Below are 23,015 nucleotides of genomic sequence, written 5' to 3' on the forward strand. Positions count from 1 at the left end.
CATCCTTGACATACGTGACCGTGTTTACCCGGAAGACATTTCATGTTGATTGCTATATGCCTTTGGTCTGCTCAACTAAATAGGAGTGGGAACTGTACTTCATGATCTTCGCTTATGAACAGAATATCAAAGAATTGTCCTAATGCAAGAAGAGTATTATGAAATATTTACCACTTAGGAAGATTTGTTACGAAATCTATTGGGAAAGAGTATGGGGCTGTGTACGTACAGCGTGCACTCAAGTTGACGCTTCGAATAGACCGCATATATAAACTTCAGTAATCGTACGATTGTTTGCGAATCGGTGACTCATTACTCCTGGTTCATATTCATAAACACACATCGCTTGATTATTGTTACATTACGGCTACTATACTTTCTATAAGTGAAAATGGGTTCCGCTATATTTGCGTCATTCTTATATTTTACATGACTTATACTAGACACAGCGATTTTGTTTATCAGCAGTGCGTTTATGTATCATTAAAATGCGAATACAAGTTTTCGCGCTGCTGCACATACCGTTATTCGGATTATGTGTTTCCAGGACGTATGCAGGTACAGAGGAATATAAATTCCTTGACGATTTGAAGTCGCAGGAACGCTTTTTAAAGAAGCACATCCCAGACTTCACGCATCCAGAAGTAAAGGAACACGTTCTGCGAATGCTTCGTTGGCATCATAACAAGAACACTGAACAATTAGCCAAGAAGGCGTTAGAAATTTACGGAGATCCAGACATCGCAAGGAAAGTCGAAGAGAGCACCAACTACGCTGTATCAAGACAGTGTCTGTCGCAAATCGCAAAGATCACGATCGATACAATCATCGGGGAACCGTATGCGAGATTCGGTAATTCATATTCTCACAACCAATGCATAAATGGTCGAGCGGCGCATTTAACTGTTGCGTGAAAACATATTTTTATCTGCTCCTGAGCATATGGAGTCACGCAACTTCTGCATATGCCAGAATAGTCCTTTTCACCTTGGAAAATGGAACTTGGGAATTATAGCTTAAGTAGATGATACTTCAATATATAAATATCTGATAGTTCAAAATATGATTTAGTAGGAATGATAACTATGGGTATAACAGAAACAAAAGTTATGTTTGAATGAATACTTCGATCCAACTTTATAAAAGGGTTTCTATCGGCCTACATACATTACCATTTTCAGGTGCACTATATTCAGAAATAGAAAACATCCCTTATGTATGCTGTGCTACCCTACCATACCCTACCCCTTTATATACATTATACATGGATAGTGGATAGGGTTAACATACGTCCTCTTTTAAGAGGATTTGTCTTCTTTTTTGAATTTTTTGAAAGTATCCTCGGAGGACGCTCAAATGTCCTCTTTTTCGAGATTTCGTCCCCTTTTTGAGATTTTGTCCTCTTTTTTGAGAATTTTGCTTCAATTTATGGCAAATTCGACTTAGATACAGTAAATCAGCACCGAAGCGGGAATGTTGACCTTTTATTTAGTCAACCGACCACGAAAAATTTACCATTTTTCAGGATTTTCGGCCGGTTTTGCAAGTTTGAAAATTTTGAAAAATTGTCCTCGTTTCAGATTTCCAAAATATGGTAACCCTAATAGTGGACAGCTTTCCACTGGATCACCGAAATGTGAACGAGAATCATACTAACTCACTTGAATCCAGTATTTGCAATGTATTTATGCCGAGTCATTCGATCGCATGGACAATTTCGCAATCTTTTAGTTTCGATGGCAGTATGCTCATTGCTGAATCACACCAAAATTTCCGATATAATAGATTCGTTCATTAATCGATGCATGTCTATTGTCTTCGCAGTGGACGATTCGAATGGCCGCCAACCAAGCGGACTTTTAAGAGGCGATTATTTGTGGCTCGGAAAATACTATGAATGCAAAGGACAAACCGACGCGACGGGTAACATAGTGACGAGGATGTGTCTTAATGTGATAGGCAGTAGCGAGGTTCGTATTTTAATGAGGGTGCAAAGCGACTGGGTACGCGAACACTGCTTAGTGCACACTGCACACTGCTTATTCAGAGCCTCGCTTAAGCGAGCGAGCCGAAATCGAAATTATGCTTGCACGTAGTCACGTAGGATTTACAACCGCGATATAATTCTGAGTTAAGTTCTGTTCCGTTTTCGCTAATGGTGCAGGGCTATCCGGGCATTCTCGGGAAACCGAATATCAAAATCGCTGTAAAAATATATATGAATTCATGCTTCCAAATTCACTACACTCCAACCTCCCTATGCCGATTAAACATCACAAACTATGGAACTCCATATTTGCAGCAATAATGGCAAATAAACAGTTTCGAGAACGACATATAAGAACGCACAACAAACAGATGATGGTGGCAGAAATATCACTAACCCTAGTAATCTCCAATCCAATTTGGTATTTCCGTGGTTACGTGATAAAGATAATGTTCTAACGTCGAAGTATGTACTATGGCGTCACTGTTGGGAATATGAGCTAAGATACAAAACATGAAATTTGTTACTGTGACGTCATAAATGCACGTGCGTTGTTGTTGTCTATTAAGCAAAAAGATTTGGCGCTTATGGCCCGACGGGCTATTTGTACCGCGGTCAATGACATTGTACACAAAGCTATAGGAGGTCGCATGAAATAATGACAAAATATCAGAATGGAGTAGAAACACTCGGGTCATAAAGGGGGGTTACACGATAACACAAATTGAACCATATACGAACTGAAGATACAATTTCGGAAAAGCATAATGCTCTCAAGTTAAATTGCGGTTACACGATTATACAAATTTGACGGCAAGTGTTAACAGGTCTATGAGGATGGACTATATGAGAGCTGTATCAAACTCAAATGTGCTCGCTGGCCAATTTCATAGTTTTTGATGACGCCGCGGGCCGCAGCATCAATAATAGGGGTATTCAATGTATAATTTCCAAGTAGGCCTTATTTGACAGGACCTTGCAGACAGGCATACTACAAACATCGTGGAAATGTAATTTACTATTGTACTATTCACGGTTGACGCGGAAGAAAAATCACATTTTCAAGTATTTGATCAAAATTGTTTTTGTGCCGGGCATAATTTTGTAATTAATGAGTAATAGACATCATGCGAGAGGATGCATCATGACATCGTAAAACTGTCTGGTTATAATATTGTAGTTAGTGGACCTTTGACGTGCCACAATTTTATGTAGAATATTTTAAATTCTACTGAAGTTGATCTGATATCAGAGCATTTCAGTGGTGTAGCCCAATGCTAGTTTTGATATAGTCATGATAAGTATAGGCTATTGGTATACTGTCATTGCCAAAGTAAAATTAAAACGTTTGATTTTGCCTTCGATTATTATTGGCACATATCAATACCAACTTAAATATAATCATTATTGAGCCATAGTAATCACATTACTTCTAACCTTTTTAGCGATCGTACCCCATTGTGCTTCCAATAAGATTTCTCGTCACCCCTGTCCATTTTCAACACAATTTATGATGGTACCGATATTAAAATCAGAAAGCCCAATTCATATAAAATCGCGCATAGCGCGAACACTATCTTCCAGTGGAATAAATTGGCCACGAAAAGATTCCACAGCATATAGGCCATTTTCCACAATGCATCTCGTACACCCTGATGTGGTACTTCGTACCCCGATGGGGTCTACGGACAATGGTTAAGAACCCCTGGAATGGAAATGTCCAATCGGCGATGAATTCATTAGTGTTACAGCTGTAGAGCGTACTACTACCTTACTCGCCACCGATAATAACATGGATAAGAGAACAAACAACACCCAGCACGTAATCAACTATACGCCACGGGAGTCACAGAATACCAATGGTTGCCATACTGACCAGATTACATAGTTATATACCCTAAGCAACGCAAGCTACGAATTTTTGATATATTACTATTCCCCTTCTCTGATTTTAACGCTTGACCCGACTCAACTCGAGTAATTTTACGACAAGGTCGCACCAAACCAAACCACTATTTTCAGTCTCGAATCATCAACGGGTCATTTTTTTTATCATGAACCAGAAGTGTGACGTAATAGCTGATCATCTACCCCATGGCAGCTTTAATAGTGATGTGATAGTGAAGTTTGTTGAGATTTTAGTGATTTTGATGGTAGTTTTAGCGTGAATTTTAGGTTCTTATATCTGGAAACGATATATGGCACTTGAATATATTGTTGAATACTTGCAATTCCAAAATGTCGTCGCGGGCCGCGTGTTTGAGACCTCTGGACTATATCAATGTATAATTTTTACTTTATATGTTTTAGAACACGACTGCTGGTTTATACCTTCAAACGTGCTTTCCGGAAAGTTGTGATGAGGGTGAAGTTGCATCGTATTTGGAATTTGTTCTCGGTAACGGGTCGTATGTTACACCATTTTGCGCAGGCGACAAGCCCTTTTCAGGGGGGGACATTGCAGCAATGTAAGGACAATATTATTGCATTACCATGAGTTTTTGTACACATTTCACGCGATGCTTATCTTTATTCAACCTATACTGATGCTGACAACGTCAGAGAGAAGTTGGTGCTAAGTAAGATATTTATTAACAAGTCACAATATCATCACCATGTATCGAACGGAGTGCATAATTGATATCCACTTGAAGCGTTTCACAAGGTTACACATCTATGAACCTCGTTTGATATCTGACATTAATCGGAGACAGCGACGATATCAACATCTCACCATCCCTAGAAGTGGATTGCTGATATCATGAATCATGATGATGAGGAGGTTGCTTAAAATCACATTCAAAATCTAATCCAGCATCAACAACTGCATCAAATTTCGAGAATGCTAGCCAAACTTCTCAATTACCAAATCGAAATCGGCAGAGATAAATCGGAAACAATCATTACGTTTGATCGCTATGAAATGTATTACGGTCCATAATCATGTGCAACTCATCAAGATCTGTCTAGTGTCTCGCCTAAACTAGGAATAGAATCCGAAATTAATCTTTGGTAATCCTTACCTCCGGAAGATACTACAAATCGACCTGGAATCGAAATATTTATCGTCATCATCACGTATCACTAATATGCATGAGACTGCACCCCATCTTGTGGCTTATGTTGTCAATATAGACGCTTCTGGCGACTATAATTTTATCTTTGCCTTACTAATGCTGCCAACATTATCAATGGGCTCTCTAAAACAGCGATGCATTTGAACGCATCTTCTCTTCTCTCTACAGATGTGTTTTCTCTATTCTTGCATTTTTCGTGCTTGTGGGAACAATATGCGAGACGGTATTTATCTGTCTGGACCTATACTACGACGGCGAGAATCCTGCTCACGAAGCAAGAAAGCGCAGTGGTACCATTTCACATTCTAAACTTTATTACTAGCTACTGATTTTTTTGTATTTTTAATATAAAGTACCGGCATATCTCATGCTGTGCTTCTCATTGATTAAAAATACGAAGACCCTGTTCAACACGGATAGAAAGGAAAGTACCATTGAAGTATTGGACGGAATACGATTCTTCAGCATGGCATGGGTTATACTGGGACATGCGTTATACTTTTCCTTCTCAACTGTTGGTATGAATACAAACCAGTGTTGTTATATTTTACAATAGTGTTTGCATATTATGTCAGCCGTCTCATAATATGCATAGGTATGATGATATTTTATAAATATATTCTTTTATCAGATAATGTACTGGACATATTAAACTTTTATGTCTCACACTTCGGTGCGATGGCCATCGCCAACAGTACGTTCGCGGTGGATTCGTTCTTCTTTCTTAGCGGACTTCTGGTGACATACTTGACTATGAGAGAAATGCGACGAAGCAGTTCACTGAATATCCCAATCATGTATCTCCATCGATATCTGAGGTGAGTTGTGCGCTTCTATTTCCATGCTACTCTACGATTGTGATATCGTCCACCAAAGGTATGTTTGGTGGTTGTCGCAGCAGATATATCGGCTATTCACGCTACTCTATACTGGATGCTTTATGCAATGCGTGAAGTAGGCTATATATAACGCCGGAAATTATCAATTTACTCGCTAATTTTTACAAGCGCAGCATCAACATATAGTATCATAGGGCTGTTTAAAATTATTTTATTTTTAAATTTCACGGCGTAGAGCAGGGGTGTCGAACATACGGCTCGCGGGTCGCATCCGGCCCGTCAGACGATTTCATCCGGCCCGCGAAGCGATTCGGAGTAGATCGAACAATTCTTATCATATCCTGCATATGTCTAATGAATGTTAAGATTTTTTGCAGGAAATAATTGCAATAAATATTCACTCGAGACAGCAAATTTCGAGCATGCTCATGTTCCTAGGCGACATTATAACCACCCGATTATGGTGTTGTGGTTTTACACTCTCTAATTCTAGAACAGTGGTTCTCAACCTTTCTCACCTCGCGGACAGGTAAAATTCCAAAAGATCTTAGGCGGACCGGTGGACCTTAAAAATTAAAATAACCCCAAATGTAATGTGTTGCAACCGTTTTCCCGCAAATATGGTACTAGAGCAGGGGTGTCCAACCGTTGTGCTATTCACGACCGCATTTCGATGACTTATATGGCCTACGGCCGGATTCCAGGAAATAGTCGTAACGAACTAACTGGACGCGAAATTCCCACGTTAAAATGACCATGTCAATTTCTGGAGAATTCCAAACTAATCTACCGTTTTATTTCGTCTAACTGTACGCACCGAAATCGCTACATATGGGTCATGTTATGAGTCATAACCGGGAGCAGTAATGGTCGCGCGAAGCGCGAAAAAAATTTTCGATTCACGGATGAATTTCGTCATTAATATTTGTGGTTTCTCATATTACTATCAAATTTTTATACTTTCTCAGCCAATGCGATCAGATTCATCGGTTGAGTTGATGGAGGGAGTGTTTTCGGAAATTAAGGGCAAGTTATAAATGATGATGCATCTTCGGGTGGCCAATTGTTATTATAGTCACTTTGTTGCGTGTTCTTTTTTCTTGACCTCCCATCAGGATTATCGGTATAGTGGAAAGATGTTGGAATCTCCCAAACGTACCAGAAACAAATTTCTGTCGCGAGGAGCGCACGATTCCAACCATAAGTATTTCTATATGCGGGCGGCGCGTCATTTCCTCCGCTGTTCGCACCTGTACTGTGGGGCTCGGATTGCAAAGGGCACTACGACTATATTAAAATCGAAAATGAGGTCTCATTGAATCGCGACTGGCACGAAGAAAATTTCGAAAATGAGGTAAAATATATCAAAAATTCGGGAGTCAATTCGTAAATTGAACTTTCTTGTCGACTGCCGACAACACATACTAATTGAATTACTTGTCCACGGCCGCAAAAACTTCCTTCTACGGCCGCAGGTTGGCCACCCCTGTAATAGAGAGTGACATATTGAGGGTTTTGTTCGTAATTAAATATGTTTGAGATGGAATTCATGTCATTTTGCTGTAGTGTCTGCTGAGTGCTGAGTCGAGATAAAATTGACTTGCTCAGATAAACATATAGGTTAAGTTCGCGCCGAATGCCGTGGATTAACCGACCTCGCCAACTCCAATGATATTCTTCTCTTCGACATTATCCAAAGATGATACGTTTTGAAGTAGAACCAAGCACCTTGTCGAGCTATCTTGCTCATTTCTCCCTACTACCAGACGTATAGCCTAATACGAGTACAATGCGCCGCACGAAAACACCTGCATGGCAGCGCAGCGATACCTGGCTATATCCACAAAATTAATGAATCGAAAACGAATGATCGTACGAATTGCGCGGTTTAGCGAATCAGATCGTACTTTACGAGTCGCTTGTATGCCGTCACCGGAGACAGCTTGAACTTGAAGTCAAGTCGAACATGTTTCCGAGCCTAATCTTACCTCACGAAGTTCTGCATCAGTTTAAAATTTGACGTTTTATATATTTCACCAATGAACAAGCCTTCTTGCATCTTCAAATTAAGGTATAAAATCCTAATGTACCTCGCGGACCGGCAGAAAAGTCGTCGCGGACCGGCACCGGTCCGCGGACCGGCGGTTGAGAACCACTGTTCTAGAAGACAAAAAGCGCACACTGATTTCAAAGCTTAATGGAAAAATGGACCAAAACTACTCACAGAAGTGAAAACGCCATTGTGGAACCGTTATATGCAATTATTCAAATATTTATGATCGTACTGCTCTGTCACTTCCAAACCAATAGGTCCCTGGACTTGGGAAGAGAAACCCGACTTGCGATTTAATTATAATACCCCAAATACATACACCCGCGTTTACAGTTAAATATATTGCATCCCTCACAGCACATACGCTTGGCTAAAGGTAGATTACGACGACAGCAAAGGGAGCATGGAAATATGCCAATTTATATTGTCGTTATCGCCACTGTTTTAGCGGCTATTAACTGTATTCAACCGCACGAACATCGTATCTTGCCAATTCCATTCTTCGCGAATAATGGTGTTGCGACTTGCTAGTAATGCCTATGATCCGTGTATGATCTTCATATACGCTTGATAATAAAATATTCAAGTGAAAAGCAAGGACACGACTACACGAGGTAACATTTAGGAATCAGATGACTGGTCCGGACCGCCGGCCATCTGAAGGCTTCAATCCGGCCCGCGACGCAATTTGAGTTTGACACCCCTGGTGTAGAGTCTAGACCAGCGGTTCTCAACCTTTTTGGAAATGCGCCCCCCTTGACGATGGTCAAAAAATTGCGCCCCCTGTCCCCCCCTGCATTTTGCTAATCACGGCCGCATTTCGATTAGGCTACTTATGTAGCCTAAGGCCGCATTCCTGGGCATATCCGTAATGAACTAACTGAACGCAAAATACATATGCTAATCTGATCTATTCCCGGTGAACTCCAGACTATTCTACTTTTCATTCTATAGTGCGCACCGAAATCCCGAGTGGCAATGTTATGATTAGTTGCTTGATTCGCATATTGTCGCGCGGAGCGCAAAAAATTTTCAGATTCACGAATGAATGCCGTAATTAATAATAGCAGTATCACATATTACTATCAAATATTTATCCTTTCTCAGCCCATGTGATCAGATTCACCGGTAAGGTTCATAGAGGGAGTGCTTTCGAAAATTTAGGGCAAGTTATAAATTATAATGCGTCTTCGGGTGGGCCAATTGTTATTAGTGACTTTACTGCAAGCTCTTATTTCTTGACCCTCCATCATGATTGTCGATTGTATCCGTAGTGGAAATATATTGAAATCGCCCAACTGTACCACAAACAAATTTCATTCGCGAGGAGGACACGATTCCGATTCCGGCTCAGATTGAAAAGGGTGCTACTATATTAAAATCGAAAAATGAAGTTATGATGAATTGCGCGGAGCACGAATAAAGATTTCTAGATTAATTAGAATCTCTCAAAATTTTGGGAGTGTATTCGTAATTCCCATTTGCATGTCGACGGCCGCCAACACAAATTCCCTTCTGCGGCCGCAGGTTGCCCTTCCCTGATCTAATAGTATACATATGGTATGTCTTACGCCAAGTTTAAATCTGCATTCCAGTTGTTGAGTCTTTAGCATTTATGACAGATTTCCCTTAACTTGTTTGAAAGTAGCAAAAAACATTGAATATGTCATCAATTTATTTCAAGGTAGGTTGCACTGAGGCTAATCCCAATGCTGTTAGTGACTACATAGAGCACGGCGTCGTTCTGTACTGCCATGCTAAATTTGATCCAGTTTTGGAATTGAATTAAATTGTGTTGATTTAGGGTAGCCTAATTGAGGGCGAAACAGGGCAACCTATATTGCATCTAAGTCTGTCTTAGGCAGTGCAGTTCACCAGCTATTAACAACAGCTACCCAGCGCACCGAGCTTTAGGCTGCTGCCAAAGCTATGAATTAATGAATGACTTACACGTGGAATTGCTCTAAATCTTCGAAGAATATCAGAAATTTGCTCAAATGAAGTTGAAATCAGCCTATACTCCATTGAGCGCGACTGCTGGAGTTTGAATTTGGCGAGCTTTGTTGAATACGAACTAAGTTTCATCTTCAACAACCGTCTTCTCAGAATGATTGTAAAACACATGTTTAGTCAGAATGCAAATAGACTTCGTCAATTTCTCGCGCCACCCAGGTTGAGAACCACTGGTCTAGACTCTAGGGACTGAAATTGTTATAGGTTTCCTCAACATCACTGCACAACAAATTTGACTCAATTGCGATCAGTGGAAACGAAGATAATAGATAATACAATTTCAAATTGGGATCATTCTATAAAATATTACTATTCATGGTGACAGATTTTATCGCACTTCACCATGACCAAACATTATGTTCCAGGACTGCCTGAAGGGAAAGTCATGCCTTTTTTCACGCGTTTTCATCTTAAGATGGGATTTTGATAGCTTTCGGATAAAGTCATTTCTAAGTATTTCCTCACTTTGATTATTTCACATTCTGAATAGTAATAGCTTTGCTTCAGTGCATCCTTGAATTTAGCAAAATTTGGGGTGAAGCGTTGTTCAGGCAACCGAACGATTTCTGTACCTAGAAATTTCGAAACAAACTTTTTTGAATATCACAATTCATCATTCATTCTCTTTTCAGATTGACCCCGACATTAGTGGTTGTGATGCTCTTCAGTAGCACGTTATATTTGAGAATCGCAGAGGAGCCAATTTATGAAATGAGAAACGCCATCATTCCAGAGCTGTGCGAGCAATACTGGTGGTCGAACCTATTGTATATCAACAATTTATATCCAAAGAATTTCGGCTTAGGGGTGGGTATAATATAAATATAGAGTATGAGAGTATAGCTTATCACTGATATGTATCGATCTATACTTCTAGTGCATATCATGGGTGTGGTATCTGGCCAATGACTGGCAATTTTTTGTGATATCGCCAATTTTTATCTATCTGCTTTACAAGTGAGTATAGCCTATATTTTCTTCTTCAAAATCAACGTTTCGAGGTTGCCATCATATTTTAGATATGACCGCAAGCGTGTACGCAGTAGGCACTATAGGCGGTACAGGCACCCTTACTATTCCAAATGTCATTTCTAAATAGGCTTACCATACGTCCTCTTTTAAGAGGATTTGTCCTCTTTTTTGAAAATTTAGGTCAGATTTAGAGCAAATTGCGAGTGATATGCCGCAAATTAGCACAGAAGTGACGCTCCGGCGGGTATTTCGGAGTTAGAAACGGTGATTTTAGGTCTGAGCGAAAAAATGACTTTTTTTTTTTTTTTTTTTAGTCATCATCCACCTTGCAATGTGGAGAGAAAAACGGTATTTTTTTTTTAGTCAACCGCTCGCAAAGTGGGAAAAATTCACCGGTTTTTGAGAATTCTACTCCGGTACAAGTTGCAAATTTTTGAAAAAGTGTCCTCTTTTTAGATTTCCAAAATATGGTAAGCCTATTTCTAAATGACTTCTGAGAATGAATTTTGCATTTGCCTAGTCACAGTTACAGCTGCGTAGCGCTGTTACCACTGATTTGAAAATGTGAATGATCGACGAGATGCACAAATTAAGATGCATCACTGATATTTTGTAACATAACCATACACGACGTCGAAATACGATAAGGGTTTAGGACAAGATCGCTTTTGCAACACATAACCTATCTAGTTACACTATTGTATATATTACTAGGGTTACCATAAGTCCTCATTTTTCGTTTTTTTTTAAAATATCCTCCGAGGACGCCTGAATGTCCTCTGTTTTGAGAATTTTGGTTAAATATAGGACAAAATTCTACTGAGATACAGTAAATCAGCACTGAAGTAACGCTCCGGTGGCTATTTCGGGAGCTGAGCCGGAAAGTTGACCTTTTTCTTGAAAATGTGAAAGAAGAACTGTATTTTGGGAGCTGAGCGAGAAAGTTGATTTTATTTATTCATTTTTTTATTAGTCAACCGACCACTAAGTGGGAAAAATTTACCATATTTTCAAGATTTTCCTCTGGTATTCCGAGTTTGAAAACTTTGAAAACGTGTCCGCCTTTCCCGATTCCAAAATATGGTAACCCTATAGTATGTATAGGCATTGCGTCCAATATATACTCCTCAGACGTTTCGACCGTTGTCTTTAACGTTTTTATTCACGATTTGCCTTACTTTCAGACATCCAATCGGAGGTTATGTGACGTTAGGAGCTGTTCTCTCAGGAAGCATCGTTGTCACAGGAAGTTTAGCTTCTTACTATGATATATACCCGGACGTGATGAGTTATAGTGTCGTCGCAAGGTATGCCGTTTAAATCGACTGACAAAGTTAGACCGACAAGATAACATGATATTCGCAATTTATTGTGCAATGATTTGAATATAAGTCAAATGTAATTTTCACGCCTATTTTGAAACTAATAATATAATAAATAAAATCGAGAAATAGATATATGCAATTACGCATATAAGCCTTGCTATTATCGTTACCACTTTTTTCGCTAAAGAGCACTCCAGTACATTTTCGAACCGAAGCCAATAAGATTCAATCAACCAGTTGGCAAAAGTCTTCCACCAGGAACAACATACGAAGAAATGGAAATCAGTACCACAGCACCCGTCACAGAAGGCGTTGGAGACTACGACTATTTCCAGGATATATACGGAAAACCGTGGTGTCGGATCGGAGCTTATGTAATAGGAATGATGGCTGGTTATATTCTTTACGCAACGAATAAGAGGTTGAAAATCAGATTGGTAGGTTTGCGTATTCACCTAACGTGTTCTTACCGAGACCACTGAGAAATGCTCATATAATGAAATCGCCAGTAATCAAATGTAAATATAAACTAGCTCAGGCCTTGGGTGCTCATGATGTTCTCGAATCAGGCCACTTCTCAATGCGTATTCAGTTCAGCTCATTTCAATAATCCACAGTGAATTGCATGACTGACGGTATATAATAGGGTTACCATATTTTTGTGAAGCAAATTCCGGACACTCTTCAGCGCCCACTAGCGGATTTTAAAATGAGGTGTAACACATTGACCGTCAATATGACGTCACACTAGCAAAGCATTGCCCATCGACTGTATACACTAGTATACAGGAATGGAGTGGAACATAGGTCAGGAATCGGGCCATCCATTGCTACTTACTAGGGTCTGCAATAGATTCCTCCACGGGTCTGATGAAATCATCTGGCGGGCCGTGTCTGGCCTGTCAGGATTGTGTTTGACAGCCCTGCTATACTGTTAGGTCGGTGCGGCTATCTGTTTACGTATGTTTTAATCAGGTCCGACAACATTTTATCTCCCCCCCTTCCGCCCAAAAAAGCACTGATCTTGGGCCCATCATAGGGTAGTAGATGTAACTTGTTGGGCACTTGCTACATGCATTTGGCTGTTAAATTTTATGTATGAATTCTGTCAATAATATTGATTCTTCCATATATTAGGCTACTATAAAATGCACCAGCAGGTTGCACATCCGGTGATTTCCAACCTTTTATGGTCGCGACCTCATTTCCCACTTGAAAATGTTCCGTGGCAAAGCTCAAAACCCAATAAGCTGATCACCAAAAAAAATTCAGCTTGCCCAAACTTACTCACGGCCTAGGAAGCAGATTACGTCCAACATCATCGCGATCCCCAGATACAGGCGATCGACCCCAAAATTTGGAACCACTGTCTGTGATTGAAGCATCCAATCGGCCTTAATCAACTCTAGGAAGATACCGTTAGCTTATAATTGCGATTACAATCAGACTTATTTCAGTAAATGATGGTTATTTATATTTATTTTGGTTACATTTTTGGCGAGGGTGATGCCTGATGCCCATACTAATATCATTATACGTTGCATTAACTCTACTTGAAAATAATATTGTTTATGTGATTTACGAAAAACTTTTGAGCCTGCTTCAAGCCTTCAGAATTCCGGACATTTAGGCATATTTTAGAAATTCCTCCCGGACGCGGATTTTCCAGTGAAATTCCGGACGTATGGCAACCCTACGGTATAACCATAGTGTCCTATATGGTGTGGACACAAGCAAATCTCACGGCTCAGTGAAATTGGTCTACGTCACACTTTCCATTTGGTCAAAGGCAATTTGACGGTGATTTTATACCGACTTGCCGGGCCTTAAATTTGATAAAACTGGTATGAATCGAAAGCTGTTGCTGTACTGATGACGAAAATATAAATTTTATTCTGCGCGTGGTCCTGGAACCCCCTAAAATCAACCTCGAATGTTGCATTGTAACAGAGTTTGGCATTGTGACGAAACCATGGCGTCTGACCAGCTCAGGAGCAAGTGCGCACGAGAGTGATAGTGTGGATGCTCAATCAGTTGCACAACAATGACCAATACGTTTGCGGTTTGCTCTGCTTCTCGCCTGCTCCCAGATGGCATGGCTGCGTCACAATACCAAACTCCGTTATAATCCAACATTCGAGGCTGATTTTGGGGCGTTCCAGGACCAGGATCTGAGTAAAATTTATATTTTCGTAATCAGTACCGCGGTATCTTTCGATTGATACCCGTTTTAGCAAATTTAATGCTCGGCAAGCCGGTCAAAAATTACCGTCAAATTGCCTTTGACCAAACGGAAAGTGTGACGTAGACCAATGTCACTGAGCCGTGATATTTGCTTGTGTCCGCACCATATAGGACACTATGGTATAACTCAATACCCGAATAACGCCTTTCGTATAAAATCTGATTGCAACTTTAAACATGGATATTTCAGATTTTGATATTAGTCCTATCTACACAACTGACATGAGCGGATTTGAAATTTCTATGCCCTAATCCAATCCAAATCCGAAGCTTCAAATCCTAATCCTAGTCCTAATCCAGAAATTTTGTATATTCCAATCCTAATCCTAATCCGATATTTACTTCGAATTCCTCTTAGAAAGCCCACATCTTATGTAAAAAGAAATAAAGCGGCATAATGAGTGCCAAAGCACATGAAGTAACTTTGGTAGGACGAAAAACTTTTGTCACAATTCGCCACAGGACATCAATCTCCCCGAAAATCAGTAAATCCAATCCTAATCCTAATCCATTAAAAATAAAAGCTGAAATCCTAAACCAATGCTAATCCGACAAAATTTCCCAAATCCTAATACTAATCCATGCTCAATTGCTCAGCTCTGCTACACAATCGCCTACATTATATTATTTATTGATCATTCGATAGCGTGGTGCAGACTTGGACAACTAGATAATTTTAGTTGTCTAATTTCACTAAATTAGAGCGAAATGCCAGTAATCTAATTCTAATCTAATTTGTGAAATGTCCGTATTCTCTAATTCTAGCTCTAATCTAATTATTGTTTTCCTGAAAATGTCTCTTTGTCCGAGGCATATTGCACTATTGCAGTGAGTTAACAAGAATATCGCTCTTGCGCATGGAAATCCAGTGCCAAGCCGCCATTGCCTTGCTTACACCGTGCAGTCATAGTAGATATTACAACGAATAATAGCCTGTTAGAGTAGCTTGTAGTCTGCGAACAACATTCTAGTTTTTAAAACTTTAAGTTAGTACATCGCCATTCTGACTAACATGGGCGATGCCCACGGTTACCATAAAAGAAGTAATATTTTATTAAAGTATAGTAAAAATCGAGCCAAGCTTGGTGTACAGAAGTTAACCATTCTCGTGGTTATGGGAATGCTGCACTGTTGTGGTTGTTTATTAAACAAAAATATGCGGCGCTTATCGCCTCACAGCCTTTTGCACCACGCACTGTGATTTGATATGAACTGCATTTTGCTGTGTTCATTTCCCATATACAATTTTATTCAATTTCCAAGTTTTTGCGAACTAAGTAGCTCTAATTCTAATTCTAATCTAATTTGGAAAAGGCTTAGTAGCTCTAATTCTAATTCTAATCTAATTTGGAAAAGGCTTAGTAGCTCTAATTCTAATTCTAATCTAATTTGAAAAAAGCTGTGTAACTCTAATTCTAATTCTAATCTAGTTTGAGAAAAACTGTGGAGCTCTAATTCTAATTCTAATCTAATTCAGAAAAGCTGAAAATTTTCTAGTTGTCCAAGTCTGGCGCGGTGACTTTTACTCTGCCAGTTCGCTCGAAAGATATGATAATTTCTATTATTTACGTAGATTTATGTCATCGGATTGTGGATAGCAGCATTTTCTCTCGGTCTAACACTAATTTATGGATGGTGGGGTAATGTCAATTCCTTCAAGTTGACTGACTTTCCTACCGACGACTTGGCCGCGTTTTACGAAGCTCTAAAACGTCCTTTGTGGGCTATCTGCCTAATGTGGTTGACCATCGGCTGTACGTTCGGCTACGGAGGTAAACCAATAACGTTCGTGAAACTTTTTTCGTTCATAACTATTTTCCATTTTAGGTCCTATCAATGCAATTTTAAGTTGGACAGTTTTCATCCCGTTGAGTCGGTTGACGTTTTGCGCATACTTGGTGCATCCTCTTGTGGTCTATTATATGTACAGAGCGGTAGAAACAGAACCACATTTTCGGGTCAACACGTACATGTATTATTATTTGGGTAAGCGCAAGTTATTAAACTACTACGTCCAATATGTTGGTTAGAGCTTGAAGCATTCTCCTGGCGTGATTTGGAATGTGTTACGTATAAGCAGGACCGTAAGAGCACTTCGTCAGCCCCCTCCCCCCAAAAACGTTGGTCTTGTGCACCCACTGGGTGGTCAATCAGACCCCTCAGCCGTTACGCTTTTGGCCGCTAGTTATCAGCTACGTTTGATACACTGTTTACTGAGTCACCTTATTACTAGGGCTGGGCAAAATCGAGTACCTGAGTGATTCGATTCTGAATCACGTAATATGCTTCGAGTCGAGTCGAGTAATCGAGTATAACTCATTATGACGTCACAACAGGATGTACTATGTCGAAGTCCAAATAGGAACCTTTTATGCCTCCACAAAGAACGTCATGCCTGTTCTCCATCACATTGAAGATACTTTGGTATTTTTTCGACCATACCGATTTCATTGCACTTCTTAACAATTTTGTTGGATGATAATGACTTCGGAAATGCGTTATTTCCAGTAACGTTCGTAGCTTTAAACTGCCTGGTATGCTCAAACACGGACAATCAAGGTTTCACGGCTTCCTCGGTGGAAAATAGTATCAAAACTATAATTCTCGCCAGTAAATTAACTTTCAGTTGCGAGGACCGCATAATTTCAGTACTCGAAAAAATCGTCTTTTACTACTCGACTCGAATCATTAAAATTACTACTCGATTCAGATTCGAGTACTCGAATCATTTTGCCCAGCCCTACTTATTACGCGCGAAAAATTTCTATAATTCATGATTGAATCGGTCAATATGATCGGGAATTGCATATAATACTGCTTTCACTTTTTATCCTCTCTCTTCTCACGTAATCAGATGTACCGGTAGAGCTGAGTGAGGTCTGTTGGAAAAGGTATGACCCAAAAATAGTAACTAAACATCTTCGGGTGGACCCGTTGGAATAATGATTTCGTTACATGATGCTATGTCGTGAGCGTGACCTCCTGTATCTGCTATGACAAAAGATATTGAAATCGCCAAAACGTACTGAACTAAAGGACGCACGCGATTTGACATTGGTATTTCTTTACAGGCAAATAATTTTTCCTTGCGGGATGGCATTTGTCCTGTGGGGTTCAGATCAGGGTTGTAACCACGTCACAAGTCAATCTCACTTTAATAGTTTTGACACGAGTCAAAGCCGGGTCATTTTCAATTCACTACCGAGTCAAGTCCGCGTCAAAGTCACGGAGTAGAGTGACGAGTCGGATTCATAGTGTTTTGACTAGAGTACGAGACCAAGTAATTGTGTTGACTGTTCAGTTTCAAGCTAATATCATATGAAACCCAATTTTTACAACTCTGCCCGGTGACATCGAATGCTTCGCATTCATAATATACAAATTTTCCTCACTTTTAACAGTTTCTGGTAGCATTTTCAAGTACCAGTACTAATAGACGAAATAATAATAGTGTGATTACTTTAATATTCTTCGAAATTACAAGGGAATGCCTGTGTTGGTAGATCCAGTCGCGAGTCATCTGACTTGGTCCGAGTCATGCGCAATGACGCGAATACAAGTGGAGTCAAAACACAAATTGACTCGAGACGAGTCGAGTCACCAAAAAATCGCGACTCGAGTCTGACTCGAGTCATTACAACCCTGGTTCAGATCGTTGACAGGAACATTCCGCGCCAGCCATTTAGGCGCCTATGGACAATCAAACATATATGTATTGTATATATATCGAGGTTTTCGTTCAGCACAAGGGCGTTCCTTTTTGGCCAAAGTCTTCTCGCTGCTGATCGTTCTGGTACACTTCTCGGAGTCGCATGTTACATGGCCTATTATAACTTCATATGTCTTGGTGCGTTATGGCGCGGTAATAGCCGACGCCGAAGTGTCCATTTCTATAAATCATGCGTAACTTTGTTGGGGAAGGGTATCCAATAATCAAGATATCTAACAATAATAATTCGCGAGTTTTGAAAAAATTGCACGAATTTAAAAAAAAAAAACTCTATAATTTATGGTAATTCACGAAATAATTCTGGGCCCCCTTCGAGCTCGCCCCCCAATTGGGGGGTTTGGGGTGTGGCAGTTACGGTCCTGCGTATAAAACATTGTAGTCATACGTATCCACTATCCACGTATCAGTGATCTTACACTACTATATTTCAGCTGCATTGGTAATGTCTTACGCGGCCGCATACGTCATGTCTATGCTCGTGGAAGCGCCCATGGCTGGTTTGCAGAAGATTATTTTCTACACACCCAAAGGCAAGAAGCCATGGTACTCCATATTCAGTATAAACGTGCAAAGAAGGTCCCAGGAAACGAGATCATCGCGATCTAAAATGAATGCAGACGTGCATCCTGTTGAGATGGTGGACGAGGAAGTCTCGACTCATTCTCGAATAGGTGCGGAGGAAGCGGAGGAAGCCAAACTGAGTTATGGCAAACACGCTGCCATGTCTGATGAAAACGGGATCGAGAATGTCGCTCATTCTAATTCTAGCACTGCATTATAACAGTTTTTTATTCCATCGCTTTTCTGGAAACAAATCGTTGTACATATGCTTGAGATGCCATCTTGAGTTGTCATTTACATTTACCTGTTATTATATCAGGCCTATGCATTGACTTTACTGTGCTCGTTCCGTTATTTGATCGAGTACATATAGTACACCATGGCTTACATTATTGGATAAGTTTTCCTACATTTGGAAGTGTGTAATAAAAACCAATCTATTGCGATTGGGACATGGTGAGAGCGAATTTGATGTGACGGTTATGAGGATCTAAGATTGTTTTATGCGTCGAGGTTTATCTTCTAGGCTCCTCGTCGCCTTCGGTGCTTTATGATAGTGGGCCGTGTTATAAGTCGACAGCTCTGGAAATAGCAATCACTTCTATCTTCATCCCACAACGCCCGGCGAAATATGACGGACAACAAATGCGGGAGAGTATTTCGCCGACAATCTGACAGCTGTCGATGAGTAGCCTATACGTCAGTGGTCGGGAACCTATGGCTCGCGAGCCATATATGGCTCTTTTGGGTATAAAATACGGCTCTTTTCCAAATATTTATTTTTGTATTGAATTGATCAACATTACAGCCACTTGTTAGTAAATTTTAATCACGACCAGAATAATTATGGCCACAATAATTATTCTGGTGGCAGTATAAACATGTCTTCGAGAGGTAAAGAAAATACCTTCTTCGGGTTTCGGTGCTCGGAACCCCTCTTTTCCAAATCCTCAAAATTAAGATACTGTCGCACCGGCGACCAATATCACTCGCGAATTCGATGCACCCGATTCTAAATATTGGATTGTGCGATTCGTTGGTTGATCGAAGAGAAAAGCAGACATGACGACGCCCATATGACAATGTATTTTTCAAATACACATTATCATCATGATCTACGGCGCGAAATGGACTGCCGTGAGCGTCACATTCACAATTACAAACTCGAATTACAAACAATGTAATAGACGTGTAGCACGTGTAGCTCAACGTTATCTGTTACCGCCGAATACTTGGAGAACTGAGAATTCGATCAGTTTGTAGATTTTCGGAATCAGTGCGACAATTAGATTCGATTAATATCAGCTATAAGAAATTCTAGGCTATTTATGACGAATTTCGTTATCAATGGTGAGGCTTGGCCAGTCTGTGCCTTACCTCTCGTTTCGCGCTATATTTCCGAACATCAAAGATGCCAATTGTGTGATTTTGGGAGAAAAATGTTCACTTGTCATTCATGAACCTCGATAGAAAATACCAATAGCAATTGAAGGTTTCACAATTTCCCGGACCCAACGTAACTGACGTATCACAGCTTTGAGGGGGTAGGCATATATACTGCAGTAGTGACCGACCATATGTTTTTCTCCACCTACCCATGTTATCATGGGTTCTCGCACATAGAAGGCACATCACGCCGAACGTACGTTCTCGTAACTCGAGTTTCGCATGCTTAAATAAGGCAACCAGCATGATTAGTACGAGTTTTTACAGAGAAATGTGGCGCACACGACGAAGCCCATGTGGTGATTTCGAATAAGTGCAACCATGACGCCACAGATTTAAATTGTGACGTAACAGTTGATTGACATGTATGGCTCTTTGGGAGTTGAAATGAAAAAAATAGGGCCAATATGGCTCTTCGGACAAAAAAGGTTCCCGACCACTGCTATACGTCCTCCAAGATATTATACAAGCGGATTCTCCTAAATAAATACTAGCCTATGCTTGAGTTGAGATTATCTGATCCCGATTTGAATTATCGATTTTGCCTGTAACCAACACATGCCACTTCATTTTCATTGCCTGTCTATTTAATGTTATCTTGTTATTTTCATCCAGTTTGCGTACCACATATTATAGATGTCCTTGCTTTTAGGTCAAGGTTGTTGTTTGATTGAAATCCCATTTCAATATGTCGTTTCGACTCCTATGTTTTAAGGAAGCGTATCGCAATCTTGTGGTATTTTGAAATGACAAATATATCATTAGTACACGAACGTTAAGGAACATATAGTGAGACGAAAGAAAAGTGAGAATTGACAGTGAAGAGAAAACTAGCGATGAATGGAGACTTGGAGAGTTTAGACCAGTGGTTCTTAGCCTTTTTTCTCCAGCGCCCCCTTTCAAAATTGCCTGAGTCTGGCGCCCCCTATTTTAAGGACTGTATTAAAAACAATGGGTAAGTGGTCGAGGTCCGTTTCCGGGTTGGGACTTTCCTATTAGACCACTCGACAAATTAACGGTATAATTGTATGTGCTATTTTGGGATCAACTTCAGGTTGTTATAACAACCATCGGGTAAGGCTCATCAGTTGGTTCGAGATCGATGTAGACATTCCGAATTCACCTCTGCGATTGGCAATCCTTTGAAGTTAATTGTATTACGTTTTGTTTTATTGCTTTGTGTGACTACTGAATCAACTGCGAATGTGGTAGAGATTTGCTCACAATAAATTCAGATCCGCACCAACCTCTTAACTTTAACATGAATGGGATAAACAACACTTAGCAGTATCATCCTTTGTGATGCGATGAAGAAATATTCTGACGAACTAATCTTGTAGCTCTCAAATAGAAGTATATTTTGTTAATTATTTTGGCCAAAAAGCTCGAAAACATCTTTAATGTACAAAGGGCAGCGGCACTCTCAAAAGTAGTAACGTAGCCTACAGTGCCTTTTCGATTTCGACACTCAGTGCGCTGCAGGATAAAATACCTAGTTCAAATAGTTCTGTGGAAAATAACCCGAGCTATCAGTATAAGTATCATTTTATTATTGTTTTCATCATTTCATAAAACCACAAAACTGCGACACAAGGCATAGATAGGAAGGTGTCGAGTAGCTAACGCGACGGGAGTGTTGTAACGGGGACTTGGCAATCTACAATTACGCCAAATTCATTTTGCATGATTTAAAATGAACCAGTGCATTCACGGAAACATGCTCGGCAGATATTTCTCGATGAGCGCAACAAAAAACGTTGTGATTTGACAGATTTTATCAAATGTTAGTTTGCAATAAGAACTCGAGGATATATAGAACTATTGTTCTACTATATAATCATATCTCCTTAGTACACCATTTACTCTACTGTGAGTCCATTTTTCTTCAGCGCCCCCATACCGCGTCCCCCCCCCTGAGCCCAGCGTTTCCGCCCCTTTCAAAATCCAAATCGCCCCCTGGGGGCGCTGGAGACAGGGTTAAGAACCACTGGTATAGACAGCTAGAGGGCAGCGACGGGTCAACTGGATAATATGCCGATATTTCATAACCGTATAATCGAAGGAGACGTGCTCGGAATCGTTTCACAGATATCGTAGCCTATTTGCATCGAAGGCATAGTCCTATATACCTTGATTTTATTGAAATGTTATATAAAATGAGATATAATATTTGTTGTCGTGCGTCGTCACCTCGTTTGACTTATTTGAACATATACGTCATCTTCATCTTCATCCTCCAAGACCGTATCTAGTAATTTCCTGCTATTGCGAATATCTGCAGCGTCTTGTCCTATTGTCGAATTTCGTACTTTGTCTTCGTTGTGTTTCGATAATGTGCTTGCTTGTGGAGGAGGGACAGGTGTGACGGGATCAGCTCCAGCCCCTCTGTCTTGGGTTTCTTGCCATTGCTGCAACACGCCTAATATCACGTGTGCGACGCGCTCCCTGGTTTCCTTTTGTTTCTGCTGTATGCACTTTTCCTCGACCTCTTTCTTCCAGCTTGGATCGACGAGGTTGGGATTGTGATGGAGTATTTTTCCGGCGTCCCAAGATTTTTGCCCTTCTTCCTCAATTCTCCTCTTTTCGTCTTCAATAACTGCATGAAGAAGGATGTGACATGTCCTATGACTAATTATAGGCTATAGAAGCTCTCGATAATCTAGTATTAAAAATGCACAGCATAGGGTTCGATATCACTTAACGAACAGTAAATAATGTATATTCAGAACTCAGTTTAAACTTCAACATCATATGATAACACGATGCGG

The 23,015-nt window shown here is 40.2% G+C and overlaps 2 protein-coding genes and 1 long non-coding RNA gene across 5 annotated transcripts in view; 1 reads left to right on the forward strand and 2 right to left on the reverse strand.

Moving 5' to 3' along the window:
• Nucleotides 1-425: 425 nt before the first annotated feature.
• On the forward strand, nucleotides 426-19,268 carry LOC145446474 (nose resistant to fluoxetine protein 6-like). 2 transcript variants are annotated; one of them, XM_080324770.1, is made up of 13 exons: nucleotides 426-852; nucleotides 1,825-1,970; nucleotides 4,298-4,455; nucleotides 5,233-5,354; nucleotides 5,418-5,582; nucleotides 5,696-5,882; nucleotides 10,602-10,776; nucleotides 10,847-10,926; nucleotides 12,126-12,248; nucleotides 12,454-12,703; nucleotides 16,084-16,282; nucleotides 16,338-16,496; nucleotides 18,672-19,268. In XM_080324770.1, exons 1-13 carry the CDS (start codon nucleotides 489-491, stop codon nucleotides 19,019-19,021), a joined length of 2,478 nt encoding a protein of 825 aa, XP_080180896.1. In that variant the 5' UTR covers nucleotides 426-488; the 3' UTR covers nucleotides 19,022-19,268. The 2 variants fall into 2 exon arrangements, with proteins under 2 accessions (XP_080180896.1, XP_080180897.1); XM_080324771.1 differs by having other exon boundaries at nucleotides 711-852; nucleotides 1,825-1,923.
• LOC145446486 (uncharacterized) lies at nucleotides 9,075-16,089 on the reverse strand. The gene is made up of 3 exons (XR_013917294.1): nucleotides 14,625-16,089; nucleotides 11,433-12,895; nucleotides 9,075-11,069 (listed from the first exon to the last, which is right to left on the reverse strand). It is a non-coding gene; the product is annotated as an uncharacterized LOC145446486 (long non-coding RNA).
• Nucleotides 19,269-22,366: 3,098 nt separating the features above from the next.
• LOC145446483 (uncharacterized) overlaps nucleotides 22,367-23,015 on the reverse strand; it is a 103,297-nt gene continuing 102,648 nt past the window's right edge. For both annotated transcript variants that reach the window (XM_080324788.1, XM_080324787.1), the window contains one exon: nucleotides 22,367-22,843. In XM_080324788.1, the coding sequence (XP_080180914.1) occupies nucleotides 22,434-22,843 (410 nt within the window). In that variant the 3' untranslated portion in view covers nucleotides 22,367-22,433. The remainder of the gene's footprint in view (nucleotides 22,844-23,015) is intronic.

The sequence above is a fragment of the Botryllus schlosseri genome, chromosome 9, assembly GCF_051294905.1.
Source record: "Botryllus schlosseri isolate E-star chromosome 9, Bs_hap1, whole genome shotgun sequence".
In the NCBI taxonomy this organism is placed as follows: Eukaryota; Metazoa; Chordata; class Ascidiacea; order Stolidobranchia; family Styelidae; genus Botryllus; species Botryllus schlosseri.

Bases quoted from the DNA above. Each gene is read 5' to 3' on its own strand.
- LOC145446474 (XM_080324770.1), top strand. From the start codon at position 489: ATGCGAATACAAGTTTTCGCGCTGCTGCACATACCGTTATTCGGATTA. The intron at 4,456-5,232 runs GTAAGGACAATA...TTCTCTCTACAG, and splicing joins GGGGGGGACATTGCAGCAAT to ATGTGTTTTCTCTATTCTTG. The intron at 10,777-10,846 runs GTGGGTATAATA...CTATACTTCTAG, and splicing joins CAAAGAATTTCGGCTTAGGG to TGCATATCATGGGTGTGGTA.